This window comes from Gopherus flavomarginatus, chromosome 8, assembly GCF_025201925.1.
Source record: "Gopherus flavomarginatus isolate rGopFla2 chromosome 8, rGopFla2.mat.asm, whole genome shotgun sequence".
NCBI lineage: Eukaryota > Metazoa > Chordata > Testudines > Testudinidae > Gopherus > Gopherus flavomarginatus.
Window position 1 is genome coordinate 64033602 of NC_066624.1, and position 24679 is coordinate 64058280.

At 48.6% G+C, this 24679-nt stretch overlaps 2 protein-coding genes across 3 annotated transcripts; both read left to right on the plus strand.

Annotated features, from left to right (window-relative positions):
- The first annotated feature begins 304 nt into the window (after positions 1 to 304).
- TMEM41A (transmembrane protein 41A) lies at positions 305 to 17474 on the plus strand. The gene is made up of 5 exons (XM_050965676.1): positions 305 to 485; positions 10592 to 10745; positions 12276 to 12437; positions 14455 to 14593; positions 15477 to 17474. The coding sequence occupies exons 1-5, from the start codon at positions 382 to 384 to the stop codon at positions 15698 to 15700; spliced, it is 783 nt and encodes a 260-aa protein (XP_050821633.1). The 5' UTR covers positions 305 to 381; the 3' UTR covers positions 15701 to 17474.
- A 2765-nt stretch (positions 17475 to 20239) lies between these two features.
- On the plus strand, positions 20240 to 22180 carry LOC127057035 (uncharacterized). 2 transcript variants are annotated; one of them, XM_050965652.1, is made up of 2 exons: positions 20240 to 20984; positions 21660 to 22180. In XM_050965652.1, the coding sequence occupies exons 1-2, from the start codon at positions 20309 to 20311 to the stop codon at positions 21872 to 21874; spliced, it is 891 nt and encodes a 296-aa protein (XP_050821609.1). In that variant the 5' UTR covers positions 20240 to 20308; the 3' UTR covers positions 21875 to 22180. The 2 variants fall into 2 exon arrangements, with proteins under 2 accessions (XP_050821609.1, XP_050821610.1); XM_050965653.1 differs by having other exon boundaries at positions 21678 to 22180.
- Positions 22181 to 24679: the final 2499 nt, after the last annotated feature.

The window sequence follows — 24679 nt, forward strand, 5'->3', positions numbered from 1 at the left end:
TGGAGATACGCGTATGAGGCGGACAGTGAGCTGGGGGGGGGGGGTCAGGCCCGGAGTTCCCAGTGACCGCGCCAAGCAGAGCGCGGGTCTTACTCCCGCCTTGCCGCGCTCAATGAGACCCAGCGCAGAACGGGACACTCCATGAGCCAAGGCCAGACATCTACGAGCCCCCGCCCCGCTGGCTCGGAACCCCCGCGGATACCCGGGGCGGGGCCTCGGGCACACAGGAGCCAATCGCTCTCATGCCAGCGAGCGAGGCCTCAGCAGGGCGCGCATGTTAGCAGCGGCCCGCCCGTGTCACGTGGCTCCGTCGGGCCAGGCACCGGTCGGTCACGTGATCGCCCGCTCGCCGGTTCCTGCGCTCCTGGCTCCCGCGCTGGGATGCGGCCGCTCTGCGGTTTCCTGCTGCTGCTCGGGGCCGCTTCTTGCGGCCTCTACCTGCTGTCGGCGCGGCTGAGCCCGGGGGGCCCGCTCGGGGCCGGCAGGTGGGTGACGGCCCGTGCCCAGCCACCCCCGCCCCCGCCGCCCGGCCTGGCCCGGCCCGGCCCGACTCGGTTCCGGTTCCCGTCCCCTCTGGCCCGGGAAAGTGGCTCCTCACTGCGGCGGGAGCCGCCCACATCTCCCCCCGTGCCAGGCCTGACGGCGCAGCTCGCTGTGAGCCCGGACCCCTGGGTCACCGGAACTGGGCACGAGCATCCGGGGACTGGCTCCCCAGGCCCGTGGTGCTGACAGTACCCATGGTGTGGAGCGCAAGACTGGGCCTGCAGGCGAGGTGCTGGAGGTCTGGGAGCAGGTTGGCCAACAGGCCAGGCCACCCAGGGCTTTACTGCACCTGCAGCCCACTGTGCTAGCATCGTGGACCCGCTTTCCAAGAAAGCTTTCAACTCGCCTTCATCCGGCTGTCACCCCGCAGTAGGGGTGAAAGTAAGCGGGTACGGGCCAGTAGGGAGGACCTGTAACAAAAGGAGACTGAGGGAGGGCGAGAGAAGCCTGCTGCCTGCATAAGAATAGTTTAAACTCAGCAGTTCCCTGATGGTTCAGCCCCCCAGGGCTAGGTTTCTGGCATGCTTGTTACTTTCACTCACAGTAGCTAGGGGGAGGGGGTCAAGGGGAAGGTGTGTTTGACCATGGCAGGGGCAGACCTTTGTTGCCCCAGGGGATGAGGGGATCTCTCCAATATACATAACAAATACAAGCATTTGGCTGCACAGCTTAAATCCTGAGCTAATAAAAGCAGGTGGAAGGGGAAAACTCACTGTCAGGTTGGTTTCTTGTCTCCTCCCTCCCCTTCCTTCAGGCAGGCTGCAGACAAGGCTCTGCATTCCTCTCCATTCTACCCCCACCCCAGCAGAGGTTTTCCTCTAGGCTCTAGCTTGCAGTAGGGAGACTGGCTGAGATGCCTGCTGCTTGCAAAAGAACAGTTTAAACTCAGCTGTTCCCTGTGCAGTTCAGTGCCCAGAGTTAGGAGACGTTTCTGGCATCCTTGTTAATTTCACTCCCACTTGTTGTTGGGTGTGTGTGACTATGGCAGGGGCAGTTCTTTTCTGCCCCTGGGATGAGGGGAATCTCCTAAACACAATCAAAATCAGGAACCATTTCCAAGTTCAAATCTATTCCATTCCCTCCCCAGCAAAGGATCATGGTTGTGATGTCCAAACTGCTTGCAGATCCTCTTTGAAATGTTACTGTTTAAAACAAACACACACAAAAAACATGGAGAACATGGTGGAAAGATGTGTCATGATGATTAAGGTTTATTTTGGGCAAAGCAGTTTTGCTAAAGCCACTGAAGATTCACAGGGAAAGCAAATAGCCTCCATAGACAAAACCACAAAGGGATTGGAGGGGAAAACTGAATATTCAGTGAAATTATTGTGCCTCCTTCGAAAGAAAAGGTAGTTTTCATTCCAATCCACCCTCTTTCTATATTGATTTAAACACCTGAAATGTCCTTAGGACATCGGGTGCAATCTCAGATCTCTTTTTGTTTTGTCCTGCCTGCAGAGTGCAGAGGCTGAAATTGACAAAACTTTCTCTAAATATCTTGTGTATTTCATGAAGGCTATTCTAGTTGTCCTTCATTCACCCCGACTTCCCCTTCCCCCTGCCCCCCCGCTCCCTCCCTAGCTGGCTGTGGTTTTTGCCTTGGTTACTTACTCCTTGGCAGACCCAGCCCAGTGGCACCTGCTGGCTCTCTGCAGGCAGCAGCCCACAGGGGCCGGTTGCTGGGGTCGCTGCTGGTTGGTGGCAGTCTGCAGCTGCATTGTTTGTGACACATTCATACACATACACATACATACAGTCAGAGGTGAAAGTAAGCCGGTCCAGTACGGCGTACTGGCAAGAAGCAGTACGCCGTGCTGGACCACATTGACTTCTACAGTGGGGATTGAAAGGGCTCTGGGCTGCCCGTGGCTGTGGGCAGCCCTGAGCCCTTTAAATCACGGCCACGGCTAAGATTTAAAGGGCTCAGAGCTCCTCGCTGCTGTGGGCAACCCAGAGCCCTTTAAATCCTGGCTGCGGCCGGGATTTATAGGGCTTAGAGCTCCCCGCCACTGTGGGCAGCCCAGAGCCCTTTGAATTCCAGCCACGGCTCTAGTGGCTGGGCTGGGGCCAGGATTTAAAGGGCTCCGGGCTTCCCTCAGTGGCAGGAGCTCTGGGCCCTTTAAATCCCTGCCCCAGCCCCGCAAAGTTTGGGTTCCCCCTGGCAGCCAGAGCCCTGGGCCTTTTAATTTGCCCCTGAGCCCCAGGGGGCTCCCAGCCACCTCTGCAGCTGGGAGCCCCTGGTTGATTTAAAGGCTCTGAGTCTCCCAGCCACAGCTGGTTCCCCAGGGCCTTTAAATCTTGAGAGGCCATGCCTCTTCCAGATGAGGCCCTTCTCCCCCTCAGGACTCCGGCAGTACTGGTAAGTCCTGTAAGTTACTTTCACCCCTGCCCTGCAGACAGAATTTGCAGGATGGCGGCATGGTGGGAAATATGCTTTGCTGAAGGAATGCTGTGATGCCTTGGGGTGTCCTGGAGAAAAACCCAGGGGAGAATGACTGTTGCGATCTGATGTATGTGCATATTTTGCAATGGGAAATGGCAGCTCTCAGGTGCATGCCCTCTTTCCCTGAGTGAAAAGATTTTAAATAATTCCAGAGTCACAAGGGTTTTCTCTATCTGATTTTGACTGAGAGTGATGTTCAGGATGAATGGGTGAAATATTGGATTTTTGTTGGCCTGCAAATGTAGGGTGGTAGCCTAAAAATATCCCCACCATGTGATGTTCTTTGCATGGAACATCACATGGTGAAATCCTATGGAAATCCTATGGAATCCTATGGAAATCCTATGGATTTCACCATGTGATGTTCAGGATGAATGGGTGAAATATTGGATTTTTGTTGGCCTGCAAATATAGGGTGGTAGCCTAAAAATATCCCCACCATGTGATGTTCTTTGCATGGAACATCACATGGTGAAATCCTATGGAAATCCTATGGATTTCACCATGTGATGTTCCACGCAAAGAACATCACATGGTGAAATCCATAGGAATGTGGTGTTGCGTGTTCTGAGCTATGTTTAGCCATAGCAAGTCAGTGTGAAATCGGTTCTTTGAGGAGCTTTGAAACTAACGACATTGGTGCCGGTCATCTTTGGCTTGACATATCCTCCTAGGATCCTTCACCTATCCTGACTGCTAGGATTTGGAAGACATTTTGTTTTTTATTCCTTTGATTTATATTGTAGCAAGAGAGGTCCCTCTCCAAAGCTGTAGGTGTTCTTGATACTTCTTTAAAACAACAAATAGCAAAAAGGCAAGTGCTCCAGTAAATTCCATTTTGCACCAGCAATAGCTGACTACTGGTATGTCTGTACTACAGAGACTCTACCTGCATAGCTAGGTTGCTGTAACTATGCCGTCATAACCCCATAGCATAGATGCAACCTACACCTGCAGAAGAGGTTTTTCTGTCGGTGTAAGACTGCTACATCCCTGATGATGGCAGTATTCTTCTATTGATATAGATGTGTTTGCATTGGGGGCTGGGTTGGCATAACTATGGCATTCAAGGGTTTGTTTTTTTGTTTTTGCTTTTTTCCACACGTTGCCCACTTAGCTGTGTCGACCTTTTAAGTGTAGACCAGGCCTAGCACTTACAGCAGCAATGTATAAAGAAAATATCCTGCTTCTGAAATAGCAGCCCTCAGGTAGTGTAACCCTTTCCAAAAGCTCCTGTAAAAGGAGGGGCTGTGGAATGTGCACTGAAGGGAACACATTTGGACCATATGACACCTAGGAACAGTAAATTCCAAAGCGGAGGACCCTCATAGAGAATACCCTGCTCGTGTCTCCTCTGAAACAAAGGGCCTTCTGCTTCTCTGCACTGTGGCACTATGGTCCTGGGAGAGTGACTGCTCAAGTAGGCAGGTCCAAGGCCACGTAACTCTCAGTCAAACTACCTATTTTTACAGCAAGCACAAAAGCCTAAACACGTGCCATCCATCTCTAGTTGGGATTCCTTTCGATTTTTAGCTCTGCCTAACAAAGGTTTGGCCAGCTTTGAGCCTATGGTTGTCCCAAAACCAGGAATTACCACCCAGAAAACAAGTAAAGGGAAGCAACAGCCTACCCTACCCACAGGTCCCAGCTCTCATTGCATCACTTAACTGTGGCTTCTATCATACCATTTGCTATGTGTTACCTGAGTTTGTTCTCCAGACCCCTGTGCTCTTTGGGGCAGTACCTCAGTGGTGCAAATTGTCATAGCTCGACTGAGGTCAGTGGAGCAAGGACAATTCATACCAGTTGAGGATCTGACCCTGTTGAAGACCTGCTCATGAAACCAGATGACTTGTACTGACCAGTGACTCTTTTTAGCTTAATGTTATTTTGCTAATAAGGTGCGAAGAGGTCTCTGACTGTTAAGGGTAGAATGCTGATGTGGAGCATGGCAAGTGAAAAACATGTGCGTGCACACAGTGAAAACTCATCTGAGCATGGTGAATTTGATTAGGTTGGTTAGGAAGACTCAATTTAATCATGGATTCCTACATAAAAGTGCATTCTTGTTGGTTGTTCTAACCTTAATACATATTCTTCACAACTCAGAAATAGATGTAGGTTTCATTTTTAGAAGATACCCACTATACATTTTTAAAAAATGATTTATTTTGAAAACTTTTCAGATTAGTTTTACAGCTATATCAGAAAATGAATGACTGTTTGGTTATTTCATTTACCAAAGGTAATTTGAAGCAGATATTTATGAAGTCATTGGGAGGTGAACTATCTCCAGTTCAACAGGTTAATCATTAATATTTGGAGGATTTTCTTGCCATGCTGTATTCGGAGGAGAACATCACCAGATAGATGTTTAAATTGTTTTATTTAACTAAAACAGCAACGTTATGTATTCGGGATTTTTTTCTTCAACAGCAAACACATAATATTTTAACAAAACAAACATATGAATTTTTGAATTTAGTTAAACATTCAAGTTTTTTAAAATCAGGTTTATTTTTGTTTTTAATGAAGATAGTTAAATGAAATATTAACACCACCCCCTCTCCCCCCCCAAAAAAAAAAATTAAATCTACTATATCAGCCAGGTCAACATGAGGCTCTGAGACGGGATTCAGGCCATGATATCTAAGAATGGGTGTCTATCTGTTAAGCTCATTTTATCTTTCTCTGTACCAGAGTTTCCCCAAAGGAACAAATACTGATAACCATGCAGATTTTGTATGGTTGACAATAATTTGTTTCCTATACGCACTTTGATGACTGTGATAGTAGATGCACTATCTCTTTAACTGTGTTGCATTTTATGGGTGTTTTAGACAACAATGGACAAGTGTCACTTGCTGGTCTTCCCCAGTCAGCTCGGTTGCTAGTCCAAAGAGTAGATTGTGGAACGCAGTGATACCAACAGCCCTTGGACTGGAATGAGTATGGCTGTCTTAACATTGTAGACCAAGCTGGATGAGTAAGCATCTCAGAGAGGTGATTAAGAAAAAGCAGAAAGCCTCCAAGGAGTGGAAGATGGGAGGGATCAGCAAGGAAAATTATCTTATTGAGGTCAGAACATGTAAGGATAAAGTGAGAAAGGCCAAAAGCCATGTAGAGTTGGACCTTGCAAAGGGAATTAAAACCAATAGTAAAAGGTTCTAGAGCCATATAAATAAGAAGAAAACAAAGAAAAAAGAAGTGGGACCGCTAAACACTGAGGATGGAGTGGAAGTTAAGGATAATTTAGTTATGGCCCAATATCTAAACAAATACTTTGCCTCAGTCTTTAATGAGGAGCTTTGGGATAATGGTAGGATGACAAATGGGAATGAGGATATGGAGGTAGATATTACCACATCCAAGACAGAAGCCAAACTCAAACAGCTTAATGGGACTAAATAGGGGCGCCCAGGTAATCTTCATCCAAGAATATTAAAGGAACTGGCACATGAAATTGCAAGCCCATTAACAAGAATTTTTAGTGAATCTGTAAACTCAGGGGTTGTACCATATGACTGGAGAATTGCTAACGTAGTTCCTATTTTTAAGAAAGGGGAAAAAAAAGTGATCCAGTTAACTACAGGCCTGTTAGTTTGACATCTGTAGTAAGCAAGGTCTTGAAAAAATTTTTGAAGGAGAAAGTAGTTAAAGACATTGAGGTCAATGGTAATTGGGACAAAATACAACATGGTTTTACAAAAAGTAGATTGTGCCAAACCAACCTGATCTCCTTCTTTGAGAAGGTAACAGATTTTTTAGACAAAGGAAATGCAGTGGATCTAATTTACTTCGATTTCAGTAAGGCATTTGATATGGTTCCACATGGGGAATTATTAGCTAAACTGGAAAAGATGGGGATCAATATGAAAACTGAAAGGTGGATAAGGAACTGGTTAAAGGGGAGACTACAACGGGTGATACTGAAAGCTGAATTGTCAGGCTGGAGGGAGGTTACTAGTGGAGTTCCTCAGGGATCGGTTTTGGGACCAATCTTATTGAATCCTTTTAATACTGACCTTGGCACAAAAAGTGGGAATGCGCTAATAAAGTTTGCGGATGACATGAAGCTGGGAGGTATTGCCAGTACAGAGAAAGACCAGGATATCCTATAGGAAGATCTGGATGACCTTGTAAACTGGAGTAATAGTAATAGGATGAAATTTAATGTGAAAAGTGCATTGTCATGCATTTAGGGTTTAATAACAAGAATTTTTGTTATAAACTGGGGACGTATCACTTGGAAGCAACAGAGGAGGAGAAGGACCACAGAGTACTGGTTGATCACAGGATGACTATGAGCCGCCGATGTGATATGGCTATAAAAAAGGCTAATGTGGTCTTGGGATGCATCAGGCGAAGTATTTCCAGTAGAGATAAGGAAGTGTTAATACTGCTATACAAGGCACTGGTGAGACCTCATCTGGACTATTGTGTGCAATTCTGGTCTCCCTTGTTTAAGAAGGATGAATTCCAACTGGAACAGGTACAGAGAAGGGCTACTATAATGATCCAAGGAATGTAGAACCTGTCTTATGAAAGGAGACTCAAATAGCTTGGCTTGTTTAGCATAACCAACAGAAGGCTGAGGGGAGATTTGATTGCTCTTTATAAATATATCAGAGGGATTAATATTAGGGAGAGGAATTATTTAAGCTTAGTACCAATGTGGACACAAGAACAAATGGATATAAACTGGCCATCAGGAAGTTTAGACTTGAAATTAGACAAAGGTTTCTAACCATCAGAGGAGTGAAGTTCTGGAACAGCCTTCCAAGGGGAGCAGTGGAGGCAAAAGACATATCTGACTTCAAGACTAAGCTTGATAAGTGTTTATAGAAGGAGATGGTATGATGGGATAGCCTAATTTTGGCAATTAATTGATCTTCGACTATTAGCGATAAATATGCCCAATGGCCTGTGATGGGACACCAGACAGAATTCTTTGTAATAACTCAGATCCCACCCTTTCTTGGGTGTCTGGCTGGTGAGTCTTGTCCATATGCTCAGGGTTTAACTGATCGCCATATTTGGGGTTGGGAAGGAATTTTCCTCCAGGGCTGATTGGCAGAGGCCCTGGGATTTTTTTGCCTCCCTCTGCATCATGGGGCACATGTCGCTTGTTGGAGGATTCTCTGCACCGTGAAGTCTTTAAAGCACAAGTTGAGGACTTCAATAACTCAGACATGGGTATGGGTTTGTTACAGGAGTGGGTGGGTGAGATTGTGGCCTGTGTTGTGCAGGAGGTCAGACTAGAAGATCATAATGGTCCCGTCTGATCAGGGATTTGGAGCAATCAAATATTTGAATTGCTCTGCGCCAGCTCCAGGCAAAAACCTACTGGTCTGTGCTCCAGCTCCGGGCTTTGCTTCTGACCTTAAAGTCTGAGTCTGTAACATCCAACGGAGACAATTCAGTGTTTGAACTCTCCAGAAATCACTCTGCAGCCACAGAAGCAGGTGGTTCCGTTAGAATCTGCTTGGTGTGTTGGAGTTTTGTTGCTTACTGAATAACAGCTGTTTCCTATTCATTCATTCATCAGCATAAATCATCTGATTGAAACTTAGACCTGGTCTACACTGGGGGGGGATCAATCTAAGTTAGGCACCTTCAGCTACATGAATAACGTAGCTGAAGTTAATGTACTTAAACCTACTTACTGCTGCCACTCCCTGTGAACTCTGCCTGCTCCTCTCGCAGCGGTGTAGTACAGGAGTTGACGGGAAAGCACTCGGGAGTCGATTTATTGTGTCTAGTCTAGACACGATAAATCGACCCCTGCTGGATTGATTGCTGCCCGCCGATCTGGTGGGTCGTGTAAACCTACCCTTAATGGATACAGGGGTGGAAGCAAAGAAACTTTTGCATACCCACAGGATGAGATTTCAAGATGTGTTATGAAGCAATTTGTCCAATTCAGTGTGAGTTTTCTGCCACTTGAGCTTTCTCCATTAGTTGCCAGAGGAAAGATGTAAACCATGGTGACCTGTGAGGTGGAAACCAGTAAGGAAGATGCACACAGCACTTAACCAGTAGTGAAAGGTAAAAGATCATCATACAGTACTATTCAACTAGCCGAATGGTGTGAACAATATTCTTCCACAAGAAATGACCAGGTCCAATTAATCTCTGAGGAAGGGCCATCAAAGTGCCTAGCCCCAACCTCAAATCGCTGGAGGCAACAGACGGTCCCTGCCATGGGTAAAATCTCCAGTTGTCATATCTCCATACTCAGCCCAAACACCGGATCCAGAGTGCAGCCAGTGGTATGAGTCGGGCCAGCAGCAACCTGGGATAGTCAGTGCCATGGTGATAAAGAGATCCTGGCACTGGTGCCTCCAACACCTCCTCTGTGAGGAATGTCGGCTGCTTGCATGCAGTATGATGATCTGTGCACTGGCTCCAGTCCCATCTAGTGATGCCCTGGATGCTGTTTTCAATCCTGCTTCAGGGTAGGCGATGAATGCTCCAGGCTGGATGCAAACAGTACTGTTAATTTTCAGTTTGCTGAAGACCAGGTAGGGAAAGCTCTCTAGTTCTGACTCTTTCAGCTTGTTCTGTGCAGGCTGGCTAGGTCCACTGAGCAATACCAAAGGTCGGTCATGGAAATGTTTGTCAAGCCAAGTGACTGCACTGCATAGGTAAAGCAGGAGCTTGCTCTGCAATATAGCATTGCTGTTCACATTTAGAGAAGGCCTATGTTGGTGTAAAGCCTGCTGGTGGATTTCATAAGAACTCTAGAGTTCAAATGAGAACGTCCTTGAGTCACTAGCAATGTTCCCTCCAATTTTTTATATCCATGTGTGGAGTTAATTTTATGTGCACCAATATGGAGGTGATTGTGGCAGGGGTGGGGCCAAAGGATTCAGAGAGTGGGAGGGGGATCAGGGTTGGGGTGCAGGCTCTGGGGTGGGGCCAGAGATGAAGAGTTTGGGTGTTGAAAGGGCTCAGGGCTAGGGCAGAGGGTTGGGCATGAGGTACAGGGGAGTGAGGGCTCTGGCTGGGGATGCATGCTCTAGGGTGGGGCTGGCAATGAGGGATTTGGGGTACAGGAGGGGGCTTAGGGCTGGGGCAGGTGGTGAGTGTGGGGGGCTCAGGGCTGGGGCAGAGGGTTGGAATGAGGGCTTCAACTGGGGGTGGGGACAGGGATGAGGGGTTTGGGGTGCAGGCTGCCCCGAGACTGCAGTGGAGAGAGAGGACTTCCTCCCCCCCCAGCCCTCTCTCACTGCAGCAGCCCCGGGGCTGGGGGAGAGATGCCTCTCCCTGCCAGCAGCCCTACACACCCCAACTTGCTCCCCTCCCTGCCCATCTCCTACCTCTCATTTCTCCAGGCCCTTGTGGCTGCACGCCTGCATGGATCTTTATAGCCTGCTATGTGGCCATGCAGCTTAGAGGGAACTTAGGTCACTAGACAGTTCGCCACAGAGTTTCTCTGACCTGAAGTAACTTAACCTGCCTCAGTTTCCCCATTTGTAAAATGTGATGAAGATATTTGACCTTGGCTGTCCGTTTGTTAATGTGTGCAGAATATGTCTGAGAGGCGCTTGACGTGTCCAGGATTTATCATTTTAGTTGGGTCTCCCTCTTGCTTCTCAGGTCACTCAAGTTCCCATCAGACTTGGAGGAGCTGCGAGAGCTTGCAGAGTTTCTACAGTATTATAAGCAAGAGCACCAGAGCTATGTGCTGCTGCTGTTCTGTGCTGCCTACCTCTACAAGCAGTCCTTCGCCATCCCTGGCTCCAGCTTTCTGGTATGCACCCGCTCAGCTCTCTAGCACTCTGTTCCTTTTCCTTCACCAGACATTCCAATGCTGGGATTTGCCATGGGGTCTTAGCCCATTCATTGGGCTCTCTCGTTTACTGGGGTCACCATTTAACCCCCTGTCCTGGCCTATCATCCTGCTTCCAGGTGAACAGGACTCCTTCCTGGGAGTTTGAGAAATGCATTGCACAGCCCTAGCCTGGGGACTAGACCTACTAGCCAGAGGTAGATACAAAACACTGGGGGGGCGAACCATTAAGGTTTAGTGACAACGCTACAGGGAGAAGCTCATCCCTGCTCCTTTCTATCCCCCCGGTTATACCTCCAAGGGGCAAAGCTTTGCACTGGAAGCTCATGTTCAGTTTAATGACCTCTAAGTCCTATTCAGAGTCACTGTTTTCAGGCTACAGTCCCACGTGCCATGTGACTGACATTCTTTGTTTATAGATGTGACCTTATGTTTGGCCATATTCAAAGGTATGGTTTCTGATTGCACCCAATTTACCAAGTGATCCTGTTGGCTCTGTATGATCCCCCCTCCCCCGCCCTCATTATTTACTAAACAACCAGTTTTTCCATATACAATATCTACACTGACTCTATATTCATCTCTAAATTGTTGATAAAATATTAATATTGAACAGCCTTGGGCTGAGGTCCAGTCTCTGTAGGATCCCACCCAATGATTACATGAAGCGATCTGTTAGTAATCCACTTACTGTGTGCCTGGTTGAGTTTGGGTAGAGCTGGTTTTCAATCAGACTGTTGTGCGGTGCACAAGCACTTTACTTGATGTACATGGTTCTGGTTCACCCTGGTTTCTGCCACCTTGAATAGCTTTAGATAAGTTCTGAATATTCCCATGGTATTACCATTCCATGTCAGCAGAGGTGGTAGTTGGCCTGGGCCTATTGTCTGATCACAAATGGGAAGGGAGGCGTCCATGAGACAACCTCTGCTAAGATGCTGGCTGCACTGTGCAAATGTTTAGGTCACCTGAGCCAGGTACCTTTCAAACCCTGGAATTCAGGGGCCAAGGGAGGAACTGAGTGAGTCTCCATAAGGCAGCTGAGCTCCCTGACTAAAGGACTGAGACTGCACTGGTCAGTTCAGACACTGCTCTCTTGCACTGGTGTAACTTCTAGAATGAGCCATGGGTTTTAACCATTTGTGTTATGGTGGCGCTCGGGGGCCACAACTGAGCTAGGTGGTTCCCTGCCCAGATGTGCCTGGCATCTTGTGCAAAGGTGACAGAGCTCTCTTTGGAATGACTGACACTGCCCCCAAACTCTCTGCCTTGTCTGGATGGGAGATCCTCTCTCTGGTGCTTTAATAAAGAAAGTCCAGGACAGGCAGTGAAGCTGTGTCCCTGTGGGAGCAAAGGAGATGGCCGGGTCCCCATCAAGCCACCCATGTGGTCACAGGAGAGTTGGGCTGCCTGTGATTATGTACACATTGCTGAACGCTTTCGTCCTGTCTCTTATTCGTAAGGTCTCACTCCCTGCTTTTGTTCTACCAGAATATCCTCGCTGGGGCTCTGTTTGGACCATGGATGGGGCTTTTGCTGTGCTCTGCTTTGACTTCTGTGGGTGCCACCTGCTGTTACCTGCTCTCCAGGGCCTTTGGGAAACAGTTTGTAGTCTACTGGTTTCCTGATAAAGTGGCCATGCTGCAAAGAAAGGTAAAGAGATCCCTGCTACTAGCCCCTCTGCTCAGGGCATGGGGACAAACCCCCGGGCTGACTGGAGCAGAGCTGAGCTGTGATCGTACAGCTCCTTCTTAGCCCAGGGCCTGCATTTATTGTTCTTTAGTTCCCTGTGTCCTACCACCATGGCTGTTGTTGTCCTTCTGGCTTTGGAATCAGTCGAGTGGACCCTGAAAGTAAGCTGTATGGGCTTTTCAGAGGGAGAACTAACCACAGCAGTTATCCCTTGGATGTGACTGATACTCCTCCTGCATGGTAGTGCCCTCTAGCGTCAGCCCACTTTGCTTTGAAAAGGAATTGGAAGAGTGGCCCCAGGGGGTTCCGTGTTTGTGTGTCAGTCTCTCTCTGCTCCTTTCAAATGTAAATGCACCCTGGGTTCTGAGAGTCGAGCTGGGCTCTGCTTTCTCATGCATCATCACCAGCAGGCCAAACTGGGCCTTCAGAGATGCCCTTGTAACCTCTCTTTGAAGGCAGGTGTAACTAGCTGGAACTTGGGAAGTAACTTTGATGCCCAGGAAGATACTAGTTCGTTCTGCCGTAACCCTGCTTGAGCAGTACAGCTGACAAGAGTAAAATGCAGTGGACTCTTCGGAAGGGTGGGGTACTCTGAACTCTGGAGCAAGAATGGCTGAATTCTGCCTACAGAAACTTGTCGTAGATTCAGTTCCCGTATTCACATTTAAAAATCACCTCTGGCTCAGGGACCACCTGACTTGGTGCCCCACCTGTCCATGCCTGCTGTCCGGTCCACCTGCCATCCCCCGCTAGGTCCCTCAGGGAGGCTGCTCTTGTTTTGCAGTTTAAATTGATACAAACCCTTAAAATGATCTAAGGCATTACAAGGGCTGGAAGCTGCTTTAAGCCAACCCTCTTAGCCTTGTGTCTGTTAAATAGAGCTGAGGCTGCTGTAGGTTGATTGAAGACGTTTGCTGCACTGGAGCTTTAGACCGGTTTTAATTGCAGCATAATACTGTGGAGAATGCAGCTTGGAGGCTGAGTGCCGGCTGGGGGGTGAGAGACCAATGCTACTTTGAACTGTGCCCTGAGGGGTCTGCACAGGAATGGCAGTGCCTCCTTAGCCTGCAGCACCAAGAGTCAGGAGAGCATGGGGTAGTGGCTGGCCAAGCTGACAAGTGCCTATGGGGGTTGATAGGCTCCAAGGGGCATGGGGCAGCAGGTGCCTGGTACAGGAAGGAGGGGTTTGCTGTGGCCTTTTTTGTCCTTTTTAACCCCTCCAAAGTCTGGCTGCTAAGTGCAACGCCTCCCTTAGGCTGTATTGTGCTGTTAGAATTGATCAGTGACCGTGTACAGCACTGGGAACACTCCAGACAGCTGTGTTACTAAGGGCCCAAGCCTGAAAACACTGCTGTCAGGCAGAGCGTTTCCTAGCGGGAGTGGAGTCAGTCAGGTAAGTGTTGGCAGGAGCAAGCCCTGAAGGTGTGGAGAATGTCTGGCTGATCACATCCTACTGCTTTCTTCCAGTGCCTGAACACAGCAAAAGGTGCACTTACACTGTTAAGGAGATGCTCAAGGGACAGGGCTAAGGCTGCATGTTCACCCTTCCCTTCCACACTGTGACCCGGCTGCCTTTTTAATTGTAAGGACTGTCCATCATAGTGACCTTGGGAACCAGTTTTCACTAGTGGAATGGCGCTGCTGGAAAGCAGTGTAAGATGCAGGGAATGCAGCTGTCCCTTGTGTAAGTGTTTGTTTAGATCATGTCTGTTCGTCAGTGATGGCCCCCTTTTCCACTGGTCTTTCATGCCGCAGCTTAGCGTGTACTTTCACTGGGTGCAGCTGATCCTGGTGCATGTGGGTACCGTGGTACTAAGCTACTCTGGTTTGCTTTGATTCTGGGCTGCTGTTACTTTGTGGCTTATTGACATGATGCCCTGACCCTCTGCTTGTGTCAGACTGGGTGTCTTGGCTCTGCAGTAGTTGGCCAGTAACGGGCAGTGGCAGTACTGACCTGGTTTCTCTTGTCCAATGGCAGGTGGAGGAGAACAGGAGCTGCTTATTTTTCTTCTTGTTGTTTCTGAGACTTTTCCCCATGACCCCAAACTGGTTTCTGAACCTGGCATCTCCGATCCTGAACATCCCAGTATCTCAGTTCTTCTTCTCCGTCCTTATCGGTAAGGAGCTGGGGCTGGGGGCGAGCAGGCTCTGTGTTCAGGAAGGGATCAAACCCAACCTATTCTTTGCTGTTGTTAGAACCCAGCAAGCCTGAGAACGTACCATGCTACACTTGAGGAATTCCAGCGTTAAGGGTCCCACAGCAACAGTCACTTGGCTGTGTTAGTTTCCTGATTCGCTACTGTCCGTGCCTTTACACTGTTACCTCTTCCCAGGGTGAAATGGCTGTTCCTGTTGTCGGGTGTCCCAAAGCCCATTGGTTTTTAATGAGTGCTGGGAGATGGCATTGTGGCTCAACTGTCCAACCCGAGTGTTTTCTACAATCTCTCCTGTTCGCACAAACCCACACAATGGCCCTGCAGAAACTCACCCCTGGCCCCAGCCCCATGTGTGCTGTCCTCTCGCCAGGTGCTATACAGCATATATGATGCAGATTGCCCACTGCAGTGCTGCAGCCAGGTTGGCCACTTGGCTGTGTCAGGAGCTGGAAGTGGAGCAGTCTCGGTGACAGGACCCCGGCTGTGTTAGATGAGGCTGGGCGCAGCCTGTCCAGAAAGGCTTCCCTAGGATGGAGGGGCAGAGAGGGGGCATTGCTTATGTCCCTGTCTCCTTCTTCACAATGGTTAGTGCCCTGTAGTGCTAGCAAACGAAAGTGACCCTTCCAGGGGCACTGAGCTGTATTCCACCATGTGCAGCTCTCAGCTTTGTCAGCACACTTGGCTGCAGAGATGATGTGACCTTTGACCAGTGTGTTACGCTGTACCCTGCATGCCATCTCTGAGCAGTATGGATCTGTGGGTGTCTAGCGGAGCCATCCTGAAGATGGACCAGGGCACTAGGGATGGTTGTCTAGTAACATGCTTCTCCCTCTGACTCTTCCAGGTCTGATCCCCTATAACTTCATTTGTGTGCAGACGGGTGCCATTCTCTCGCAGATCACCTCCCTGGATGCTATTTTCTCCTGGGGCACGTTGCTTAAGCTACTGGCCATAGCCATGGTGGCGTTGATACCGGGGACCCTGATTAAGCAATTCAGCCGGACACACCTGAAATTGGATGAAAAGGACCAGAATGTTCGCCTGCTCAATGGCAAAAAGAGCACATAATGGACTGGGTGCAGCAGCTGTTCAGAATGTCTGATTGTTTATTTATGGGGATGGTGCAATCGTCAGCAACTAGATGATGTTTTAAGTTGTTGCCTGCACTGCCTCTTCTCCGCACAAGCTAGGGCAGAGTACAACTGCAGTTCTTAAATCTTTTTAAATCTAGGAGGAGACGTGATGGTCTCATTTTAAATGGTGCTTGTATAAATGTGAATGTCTGGGTCGCTGGGGGCTGCCAGTGGGCTTTGAAAAAATCTGCAGGTCCATTTTCTGACCCTGGTGAATTGGTGCCACATTTAGTGCCATGCTGGAGCTCCTGGCCTCCACGGAGATTTTCCAAGTATGTCCAGTGCCCTTGGGCTCTCTGAAGTGTTGGCAGGTACTGCTAGGTAACTGCCATTCATATGACAGTTGGTTTAAGATGGCCGTGGTAGAGAGTAGTGCAGGGTGAGAACTGGGCTGGCTGTGATAAATGAGCCACCTGTGTGCCTGCCTGCCTGCCTGCCCAGCGAAAGCAGCTCTGCTCGCCCTGGCACACGGAGTTCAGGTCTGTTCAGACAAGGCCTCCTGCAAGGCTCCAGCATGTCACTGCCTCCTTCCTTCCCCATCTCTGTGTGCTGTGCACTGGGGCTTTCACTAGAGCTGAGCTAATGCTACAGGCTCGAGGGTTAACAGGCCCCCTGCCAGGATGATTGTGCCCAGGGGTTTATTGGGGAGGATCCATTATTGTGCTGGAGCCCAGGCCAGACTTCCCCTTGCTTGGCTCACACAACTCACAAAGGTTGTGGTTCCTGTTGTGCTGGATTCAGGAGAGCACAAGTGCCCTTGTTGCATCCACAGCTGGCTTGCTCCTTGCCTTCTGGCACAGAGTACTTCTAGGCACACCTCAGCCCCACCCCACCAGATCCTTTCCTGTGATTGCTTGTTGCTCTGCAGCAAACATGGCTGCATGTTTCCCACCTTAGAATCAGCCCCCCACCCCCCCTAGTTGCTGTATTCTTCAATGTCATTCTTTTAGTGCTTCCTAAGGAATGGGAATAGCTGTACTTCCTGTCCCAGGGCAGCCCATTGCATCCTCGTCCCCTGTAGCCTGTCTCCAGCAGTGACCAATAAATCCCCAGTATTTCAGCAGAAGATACAAAACCTCCTGCTGCTTCCATAATGCCCCAGGCCATGTGTGCAATTCTGTGCATGGAAAGAGACTGCCTGCTTGAGAAAATGGATACACAGCTCCAGAGGTAGCCTCACTTGGTTATCCAGCCTGTCTGGCCCAGAGCCAGTGCTTCTGGGTTTATTGGAGTATAGTTTCTAAATGCAGGAAACCAGCACTAAATCTGGTCACTTCACAGCCAAGCCCTGTGCCTTTTACCTGCCTATTTTTGAACAGAGAAAACCCAGCAGCTGTAGTATCTCCAGGGTATCGGTCTCAGCATCACTTGTGCCATCCATGTGTTTGGGGAAATAGCAAATCTTTCTGTCCATGTTTAGCTTTTCAGGAGCTGTGTCCTGCTGACAAAGTCTCACACTGAGGAATGGACTTGTCTGCAGTGAGGCTGCATCTGTGCCTGTGGCAGATACTGCCTGGGGCGCATTGTGAATCAGCTGCTCCTTAGGCAAGAAGATTGAAGGAAACACAGCCCAGAAATGCCTGGCTGATGGAGCCCATCTGAGTGGTGATTTGTGTCCTTGTCTGGTCTCACACCAAGTGCCTTGCCACCCAGGCGTCTGTGTTTACATGTAAATTACTGCGTCTCATATAAATGGTGGTGAAACTTTACAGAGCGAGTTTGTTAAATGAAGCAAATTTCATGCTTGCAAAGGTGTCTGGCATTGAGCAGCCCCTATGCTTCCCCCTCAGAGCTAAGGGATCCCCTCTCACCTGGGGAGGGTAGCTCAGTGTCCAAACCCATTCCAGGAAGCCTCAGCCAAGAGGTTTAGCAAAGTGTCTGTCTGTAAGGCACTGGCCTGAGACCAAGTTTGCTTTGCCTAGTGAGCCGGAAGTTGCTGCTAACCACTCTTCACTGCCATTGGCTGGAAACTTGCTGGTAATGGCAACTGGTGATGAGAGATTATCAGTATGGTCAGGGAAACATCCAGAGCACAAAGTTCACTTGTTTGTAGCCTTTGCTTGGCATTTCTGCTGCACTCAGAGGCCTGCAGTGGTGTATCTGTATCCCCTGGCACGAGATGTGCTATCATCTTACCTTGTAGTGTCTTTCTCAGTTTAAAATGTTTTCTGGAAGAACTAAGCATGCTGAAATTCCCTTAAGGCTAGGGCCTGCTGAATTCTGAGTTCACTGCTGTGGGGATGGTCTCCCAAAGTCTGGGAGCTGTGGTGAGTGCAGCACTCTTTGTAAAGCCAGGGCCTACAGTATAGACAGCAGGCCCCAAACATCTAGGGCCAGATCCACCAAGGCATTTAGCCACCTAACTGCCACTTTAGGTGCCAAAGTCCAAATCTAGATCCTCAAAACTCAACTCGGCTTCCCCTGGCTAACACACACCTAAGCCCATTTGGATCCTTAAACAAAGTGTTTTCCCACTTATCTCATAAGAATGGCCAAACTGGGTCAGACCAACGGTCCATCTAACCCAGCATCCAGAATAGGGCAGTTATGGACTGATCCATCCCCATTTCCCCAGTCCCAATATTGCAATCAGAAGCTAGCAGCACGCAGAGCATAGAGTTGCATCCCTGACAATCTTGGTTAATAGCCATTGATGGGCCTGTCCTCCATGAACTTATGCTTTTTTTTGAACCCAGTTATGCTTTTGGCCTTCATGACAGCCCCTGGCAATGGGTTCCACAGCATTGTGGGAAGAAGTGCTTTCTTATGTTTGTTTTAAACTTGCTGTTAATGTCATCGGATGACCTTAGGTTCTTATGTTATACAAGGGGGTAAATAACATTGTCTTCACCATTTGTGATATTATAGGCCTCTATCCTATTTCTCCCCATAGTCATCTCTTTTCTAAGCTGAACAGTCCCAGTCTTTTAATATCTCCTTGCATGGAAGCCGTTCCATACCCTTAGTAATTTTTGTTGCCCTTCTCTGTACCTTTTCTAACTCTAATACAACTTTTTTGAGATAGGGCAACCAGAACTGCCTGCAGTATTCAAGGTGTGGACATACATGGCTTTATATAGTGGCATGATGTTTACTGTCTTATTTTCCATCCCTTTACTAATGGTTACCAACATTGTTAGCTTTTTTTTACTGCTGCCACTGCATATTGAGCAGATGTTTTCAGAGAACTACCCTTGATGACTCCAAGGTCTTTCTTGAGTGATAACAGGTAATTTATTACTGATGCATGAGAGGACCTTCCCTCTTATCCCATGACTGCTTACTTTGCCTAAAAGCCTTTGGTGAGGGACCTTGTTCAAGGCTTTCTGTAAGTCCAAGTACACTATGTCTACTAGAACACCCTTTTCCAGGTGCATGTTGATACCTTCAAATAATTCTAATAGATTGGCGTGGCATGATTTCCTTTTACAAAAGTCGTGTTGACTCTTCCGCAACATATAGCATTCCTCTACGTGTCTGATAATTCTGTTCTTTACTATAGTTTCAACCAGTTTGCCTAGTATTGAAGTTAGGCCTACCGACTTGTAAGTGCCAGGATTGCCTCTGGAGCCTTTTTAAAAACGTAAGAGTTATGTTAGCTATCTGCCAGGTATCTGGTACAGACGCTGATTTAAGCAATAGGTTACATACAACAGTTAGTAGTTCTACTGCAGTTTCATATGAGTTCCCTCAGACCGTTGAGGTGAATTCCATCCAGTCCTAGTGAGATATTACTCTTTATCACTTTCTTCCAAAACCTTCTCTACTGACACTTCAGTCTGGGACAGTTCCTCAACTTTGTCACCTGAAAAGCATGGCTTAGGTGTGAGAATCTCCCTCACATCCTCTGCAGCGAAGACCAATTCTAAGAATTCATTTAGCTTCTCCACAATGGCCTGATCTTCCATGAGTGCTCCTTTAACTTCTTGACTGTCCAGTGGCCCAATTGGTTGTTTAGCAGGCTTCCTGCTTCTGAGGTACTTAAACGAACAGCAAAAAAAAAAAAAAGTTTTGTCTTTTGCTAGTTGCTCTTCAAATTCTTTTTTAGCTTGCCGTATTTATGTTTACACCTGACTTTCCACAGTTTATACTCCTTTTTATTTTCTTCAGTAGGATTTGACTTCCAATTTTTAAGACAAATTTTTGTCTCTGACCATCTCTTATACTCTGTTTAGCATTGGTGGCTTTTTTTTTTTTGGTCCTCTCACTGTTTTTATTTGGGGAATACCTTTAGTTTGAGCCTCTGTTATCATAGTTTTAAAAACTATCCATAGAGCTTGCAGCATTTCACCTTTGTGACCATGTTCCTTTTAATTTCTGTTTAACTTGGGTCTGGTCTACACTAGACGGTTAGGTCAATGCAAGGCAGCTTACATCAGCCTAGCTGTGGAAGTGTCTATGCTTAAATTTCACTCTTGCTCGTGAAACTGCTCCACTACACCGATTTAATAACACCACTTCCCTAAGTGGTGGATGTAGTTAAGTCGACAGAGGGTCAGTGTTGACACTGTTACTTACTTCGACTGTTACTGGCCTCCAGGTGATGTCCCACACTAACAGCTCTGGTCACCAGTGTGTACTCTGCTGCCCAGGGGCCAGGTGGACAGGAAGCTGTCCCTCCCCTTTAAAGCCTCGCAATTTCTTTAAATTCCCTTTCCTGGTTGCCTGGCTTGGTGAGCACACCAGGCAGCTCTCCACTGTTGTGTGTAACTGCCCACTGACTATGCCAGCTATATGCTGCAGACACGCTCCTGCCTGGAATACACAGGAGGTGTTGGATCTCCTGGGGCTGTGGGAAGAAGAGGCTGTGCAGGCACAGCTCCAATCCAGCCATAGAAATGTTGACCTCTGTGAGCAAATGGCTCAGGGCATGTGGGAGAAGGGCTACAAGAGGGACTGGCAGCAGTGCTGTGTGAAAGCCAAGGAGCTCCAGCACGGGTACCAGAAGGCTAAAGAGGCCAGCAATCCATCTAGTGCTGAGCTGCAGACCTGCCACTTTTACAGAGAGCTGCATGCCAACCTCAGAGAAGACCCCACCACCACCTGCAAGAGCCCCATGGATACTTCAGAGGAGCCACAAGCCCTCACCATGAACAGCAAAGAGGAGGGGGTGGACAAGGAAGAGGTGAAGGAGTATGGGGGACAGGTGACCAGGGGATCCAGCTGTGCAGTGAGCAAGGATCTGTTTGACTCCAGTGCACTGCTGCCAGTCCCAACAGGTGAGCCTGATGCAGGGGAAGGAACCTCTGGTAAATGTGCAGTTTGCTTTGAAATTACAAGGGTAGAGCCCCCAAAGTAGCAGGACATATCTGTTGAATTACTCTTTCACTTGTACTAGAAGAGGTAGTGGTACAACCAAGAGAGGTAGAGTTGCTCTCTGCTTGTCATTCCCCTCTGAAGTTATGCAGAGGGGGCCATGTGGAGCAGTTTGTTTACATGCACCGGGATGTCCTGTGAATCCTCTATAGAGACTCAATGACACTTCCATGGAGGTACTCTGCAATTCTCTGCCAAAGGTTTCTGGGGAGGCCAGCCTGATATCTTCTGCTGTGGTAGGACACTTTCTCATGCCACTCAGCAACTAATTCAGCAGGCACCATTGCAGTACATGAGCTAACAGCATATGGGTCCAGGTGGCAGCAGAATACCAGCAGTAACTGTGCTCTCTGCCTCTGTCACCTGCAGGAGTGAGAGCAGCTACACTCACTCCTAGCTGTGGAAATTAGTGCCAGTATTGTTTCATTGCTCTATATAAATGTACTCAGCAGGGCAGGTGCTGTATCAATCCCAAGGAGAAGTGAGGATGCGGTGCTTACAACTGTTGCAGATTAAGGGGAGTGAGTTCAGTATCCTAACGTTTTGTTTTATTTCTGTTGTGAACACACTGACGACAGTATCTCTGTGTGTTGTAGCTGCAGCTGATGCTATTGTGGCCTGGAGGGTCTCCCTCTTCACACCTGCCAAGCTTCTAAGCCAGATGAGTGGGAGAAAGATAACATGTTCCAGGAGATCCTGCAAGCCTGTGCTGCAACAGAGGATGAGACCAGGGCCTGGAGGATCACCCTTGCAGCCGGCCTGGAGAAGGAGAGGGGAATGTACAAGGACATAGTGGGGCTTCTCAGGCCACAAACAGATGCTGAAGACTCTGGTAGACGGGCAGGTCCAAGAATCCCATGCTCACATCCCTCTGCAGCCCATGGAGAACTCAATGTTGGGACCCCCCCTCCCAACATTTCATGTGCCATGAGCAATTGCTGCACTACCACTCCCCCCCAGGGAACATGAAAGACAATCCGAGCTGCCCATGCACTGACTTGTGGAAGCCGGGCTTGGTGTACGTGCATCTGAAATAGAAACGACTGCACTTTCCCCTTCATAAGTTGTTTCCTTAATAAATTAAGTTCTAAATGTTTTATCATTTGCCTGGTTCTGTCATAGAATAAAATTTCACTTTGTGGAACATAATTCATTTTTATTAGTTCACAGTATATGCTGGCTGGTGCTGAGTAGGTCTGACACCTACCAATTTCCTGGTACTTCATTTTGTCACAGACCCTATAACAATATTCAGACATTAATAGGTACATTGACAATGCTCTATTTCCTACACACACACACACAGAGCACTTACTACAAGTTTCATTCTGGGCTGGAAAAGAGAAAGTTCAGGTAGAGCATACTGCAGCAACACACACTACTTTGGCTCACTATTAAAATGGTCTTTCCCAGCCGCCCTGAGCTGTACATCTCCACTTTGAACTCTTCTTATAGCCCTTTTATCGGGCTGCTCGTAGTGCCCCTAGTCACAATCCTGCATAGCAGGAGGTGATTAATAGCCCTCAGCACTTACATGAGAGCTGCCCCTGTGGAGGATTTCTGACTCTGAATTGCTAACTGGTCAGTTGGGAATCAATCTAGCATAGCAGGTTTCCACAGTGCAATCACCACTTGCTTCTTAACTGTCAGTGCAGATCTCATTTTGATGTCCCTGCATGGGAGGCCTGGGGCAGGCTCAGCACAGAGATCCAAGAACGTGGCCTTGCACATCTGAAAGTTCTGTAGCTACTACTCAGCATCCGAAACCTGTGTTACAAGGCGATCCCACCAGTCAGTGCTTGTTTCTTGGGCCCAGAACTAGTGCTCCACCATCTCCAGCTGCTCTGAGAACACCACCAAGCTTGAAGTGTTTCTTTTTATATCCCACAGCAATCTAGCCTCCAAGGAATCATGTTTCCCATAGCTCCTCTTGCATCTCTGCAAATACTGCAGGACCAGGTGCCCTTCCTGTGCACAGCTGTACAGGTTCCATGCTTCTGTCAGAGCTGACAGCCAGTGAGGAGGGATGGGTGGGTTTGTGGAGATTTTGAAGAGACGTGAACTATTATGGGAAGCAGATGAAATTATGGGCTGGAGAACACTGCATTACAGGCAGTTGAACCCATGCTCCCAATCACCCCTTTGCAGGTTATTTTGGCCCCATGAGGCATTGCAAATACTTCTCAAACCACTATGCACTGAGTAGTGGTGAGTTGCACAGGATACCTACCCATGGTGCACTGCACTCCGTATCGCTACAAGCACTCCCAGCGAGGACACAGCCCTTGCCGACACAAGGAGAGTAGCGTACACATGACCTAGATTCTTTTTGTGTGGCTCCCCTTTTTGAAATTAAATGCTACTGTGGTGGGATACTTTGATATCAAGCATTGCCTCACTCCTGGTGGCTTCCAGGACTATCTGCTCCCTCCAGTAGTCATATGGTAAGCAGGCTCAGAGGTTACCTTAGAGCATGCCTACCCAATTGGGCCCTACACAAAACATAGGCACTGGTGGTGCCAGTGCACCCCTCCCCATAACACACAGTGCATACTCAGAAGGTTGTAGAGCCCATGCCTGGGCTGGGGCAGAGCCATGTTCAGTTCCCTCCTCTACCTGAGAGGAGCAGGGATGTGAACCCAGCTGAGTACCCTAACCATTGGGCTGTGGGACATTCTGGGGCATGTCTCGCTCTCTCACCTCTTGAAGCTGTTCCACTTTGCATAACAGACTGAACTATTCACTGGGCCTGGGTGAGAGACAATCACTAAAGCTAGTGGTCAGGGCATCACCTGGGATGCAGGAGAGCGAGTTCAAGGCCATGTTCCGCTAACTATAATACGTATATAGTGGGGAAGAACTGCAACAGGAGAGACTAAGCCCTCCCACCAAACGCACACCAGTGACATGGGATCAAATTCCATTTGCTCTCAGGTCAAGGGAGAATGGGAGCCTCAGTCGCCCATGTCCTGGGGGAGTGCTAAACCCCCACCGCTAGTGGTAGAAGAGGCAATGGGGACACTAGCACTCCCCGCCCTTTTTTTTTTTTTTTTTGGCAAGAACGAACTGCCCTGGCACAGGTCCCTGACTCCAGGAGCGTTCATGGCTGAGATTCCTGAGTAGAGATAGGCACCTCCCCCTGGCAGAGCCCAGTTCCCTTTGAGGGCAGAGCTTAGACCACACACTTCACCTTGGCATTACTTCATGGCTGGCTCAGTGTGCTGCCCTCTGAGAGTCCCAGTCTTAGGCACCTGTTTCGTTCCATGTCTTGTACAAGGAACCCGGGCACATGACTCAGGGCTGCAGATTCCATGAGGCAGCAGGGCACCTGCAGGGTAGGCGTTGCAGTGCTGAAACTAAGTCCCCTTTGTGGCTCTAGCACAGGGTGGTAGCTGTGGCCCACTGGCACACCTCCATGTGCTGCTGGCTGGGAATTAGCTCTGCCAGTCTGATGCCCTTCCTGCGGGTGCTCACTATGTCTCTCTTGGGCTTGGACCTCTGGGCAGCTCACTGTAATCTCCCCCCCCCCCAAAGGAGGTTTGTGTACCAAGGTCTCTGTACCAGGCAATCTTCCAATCCACTGCCCATCAATGGTGCC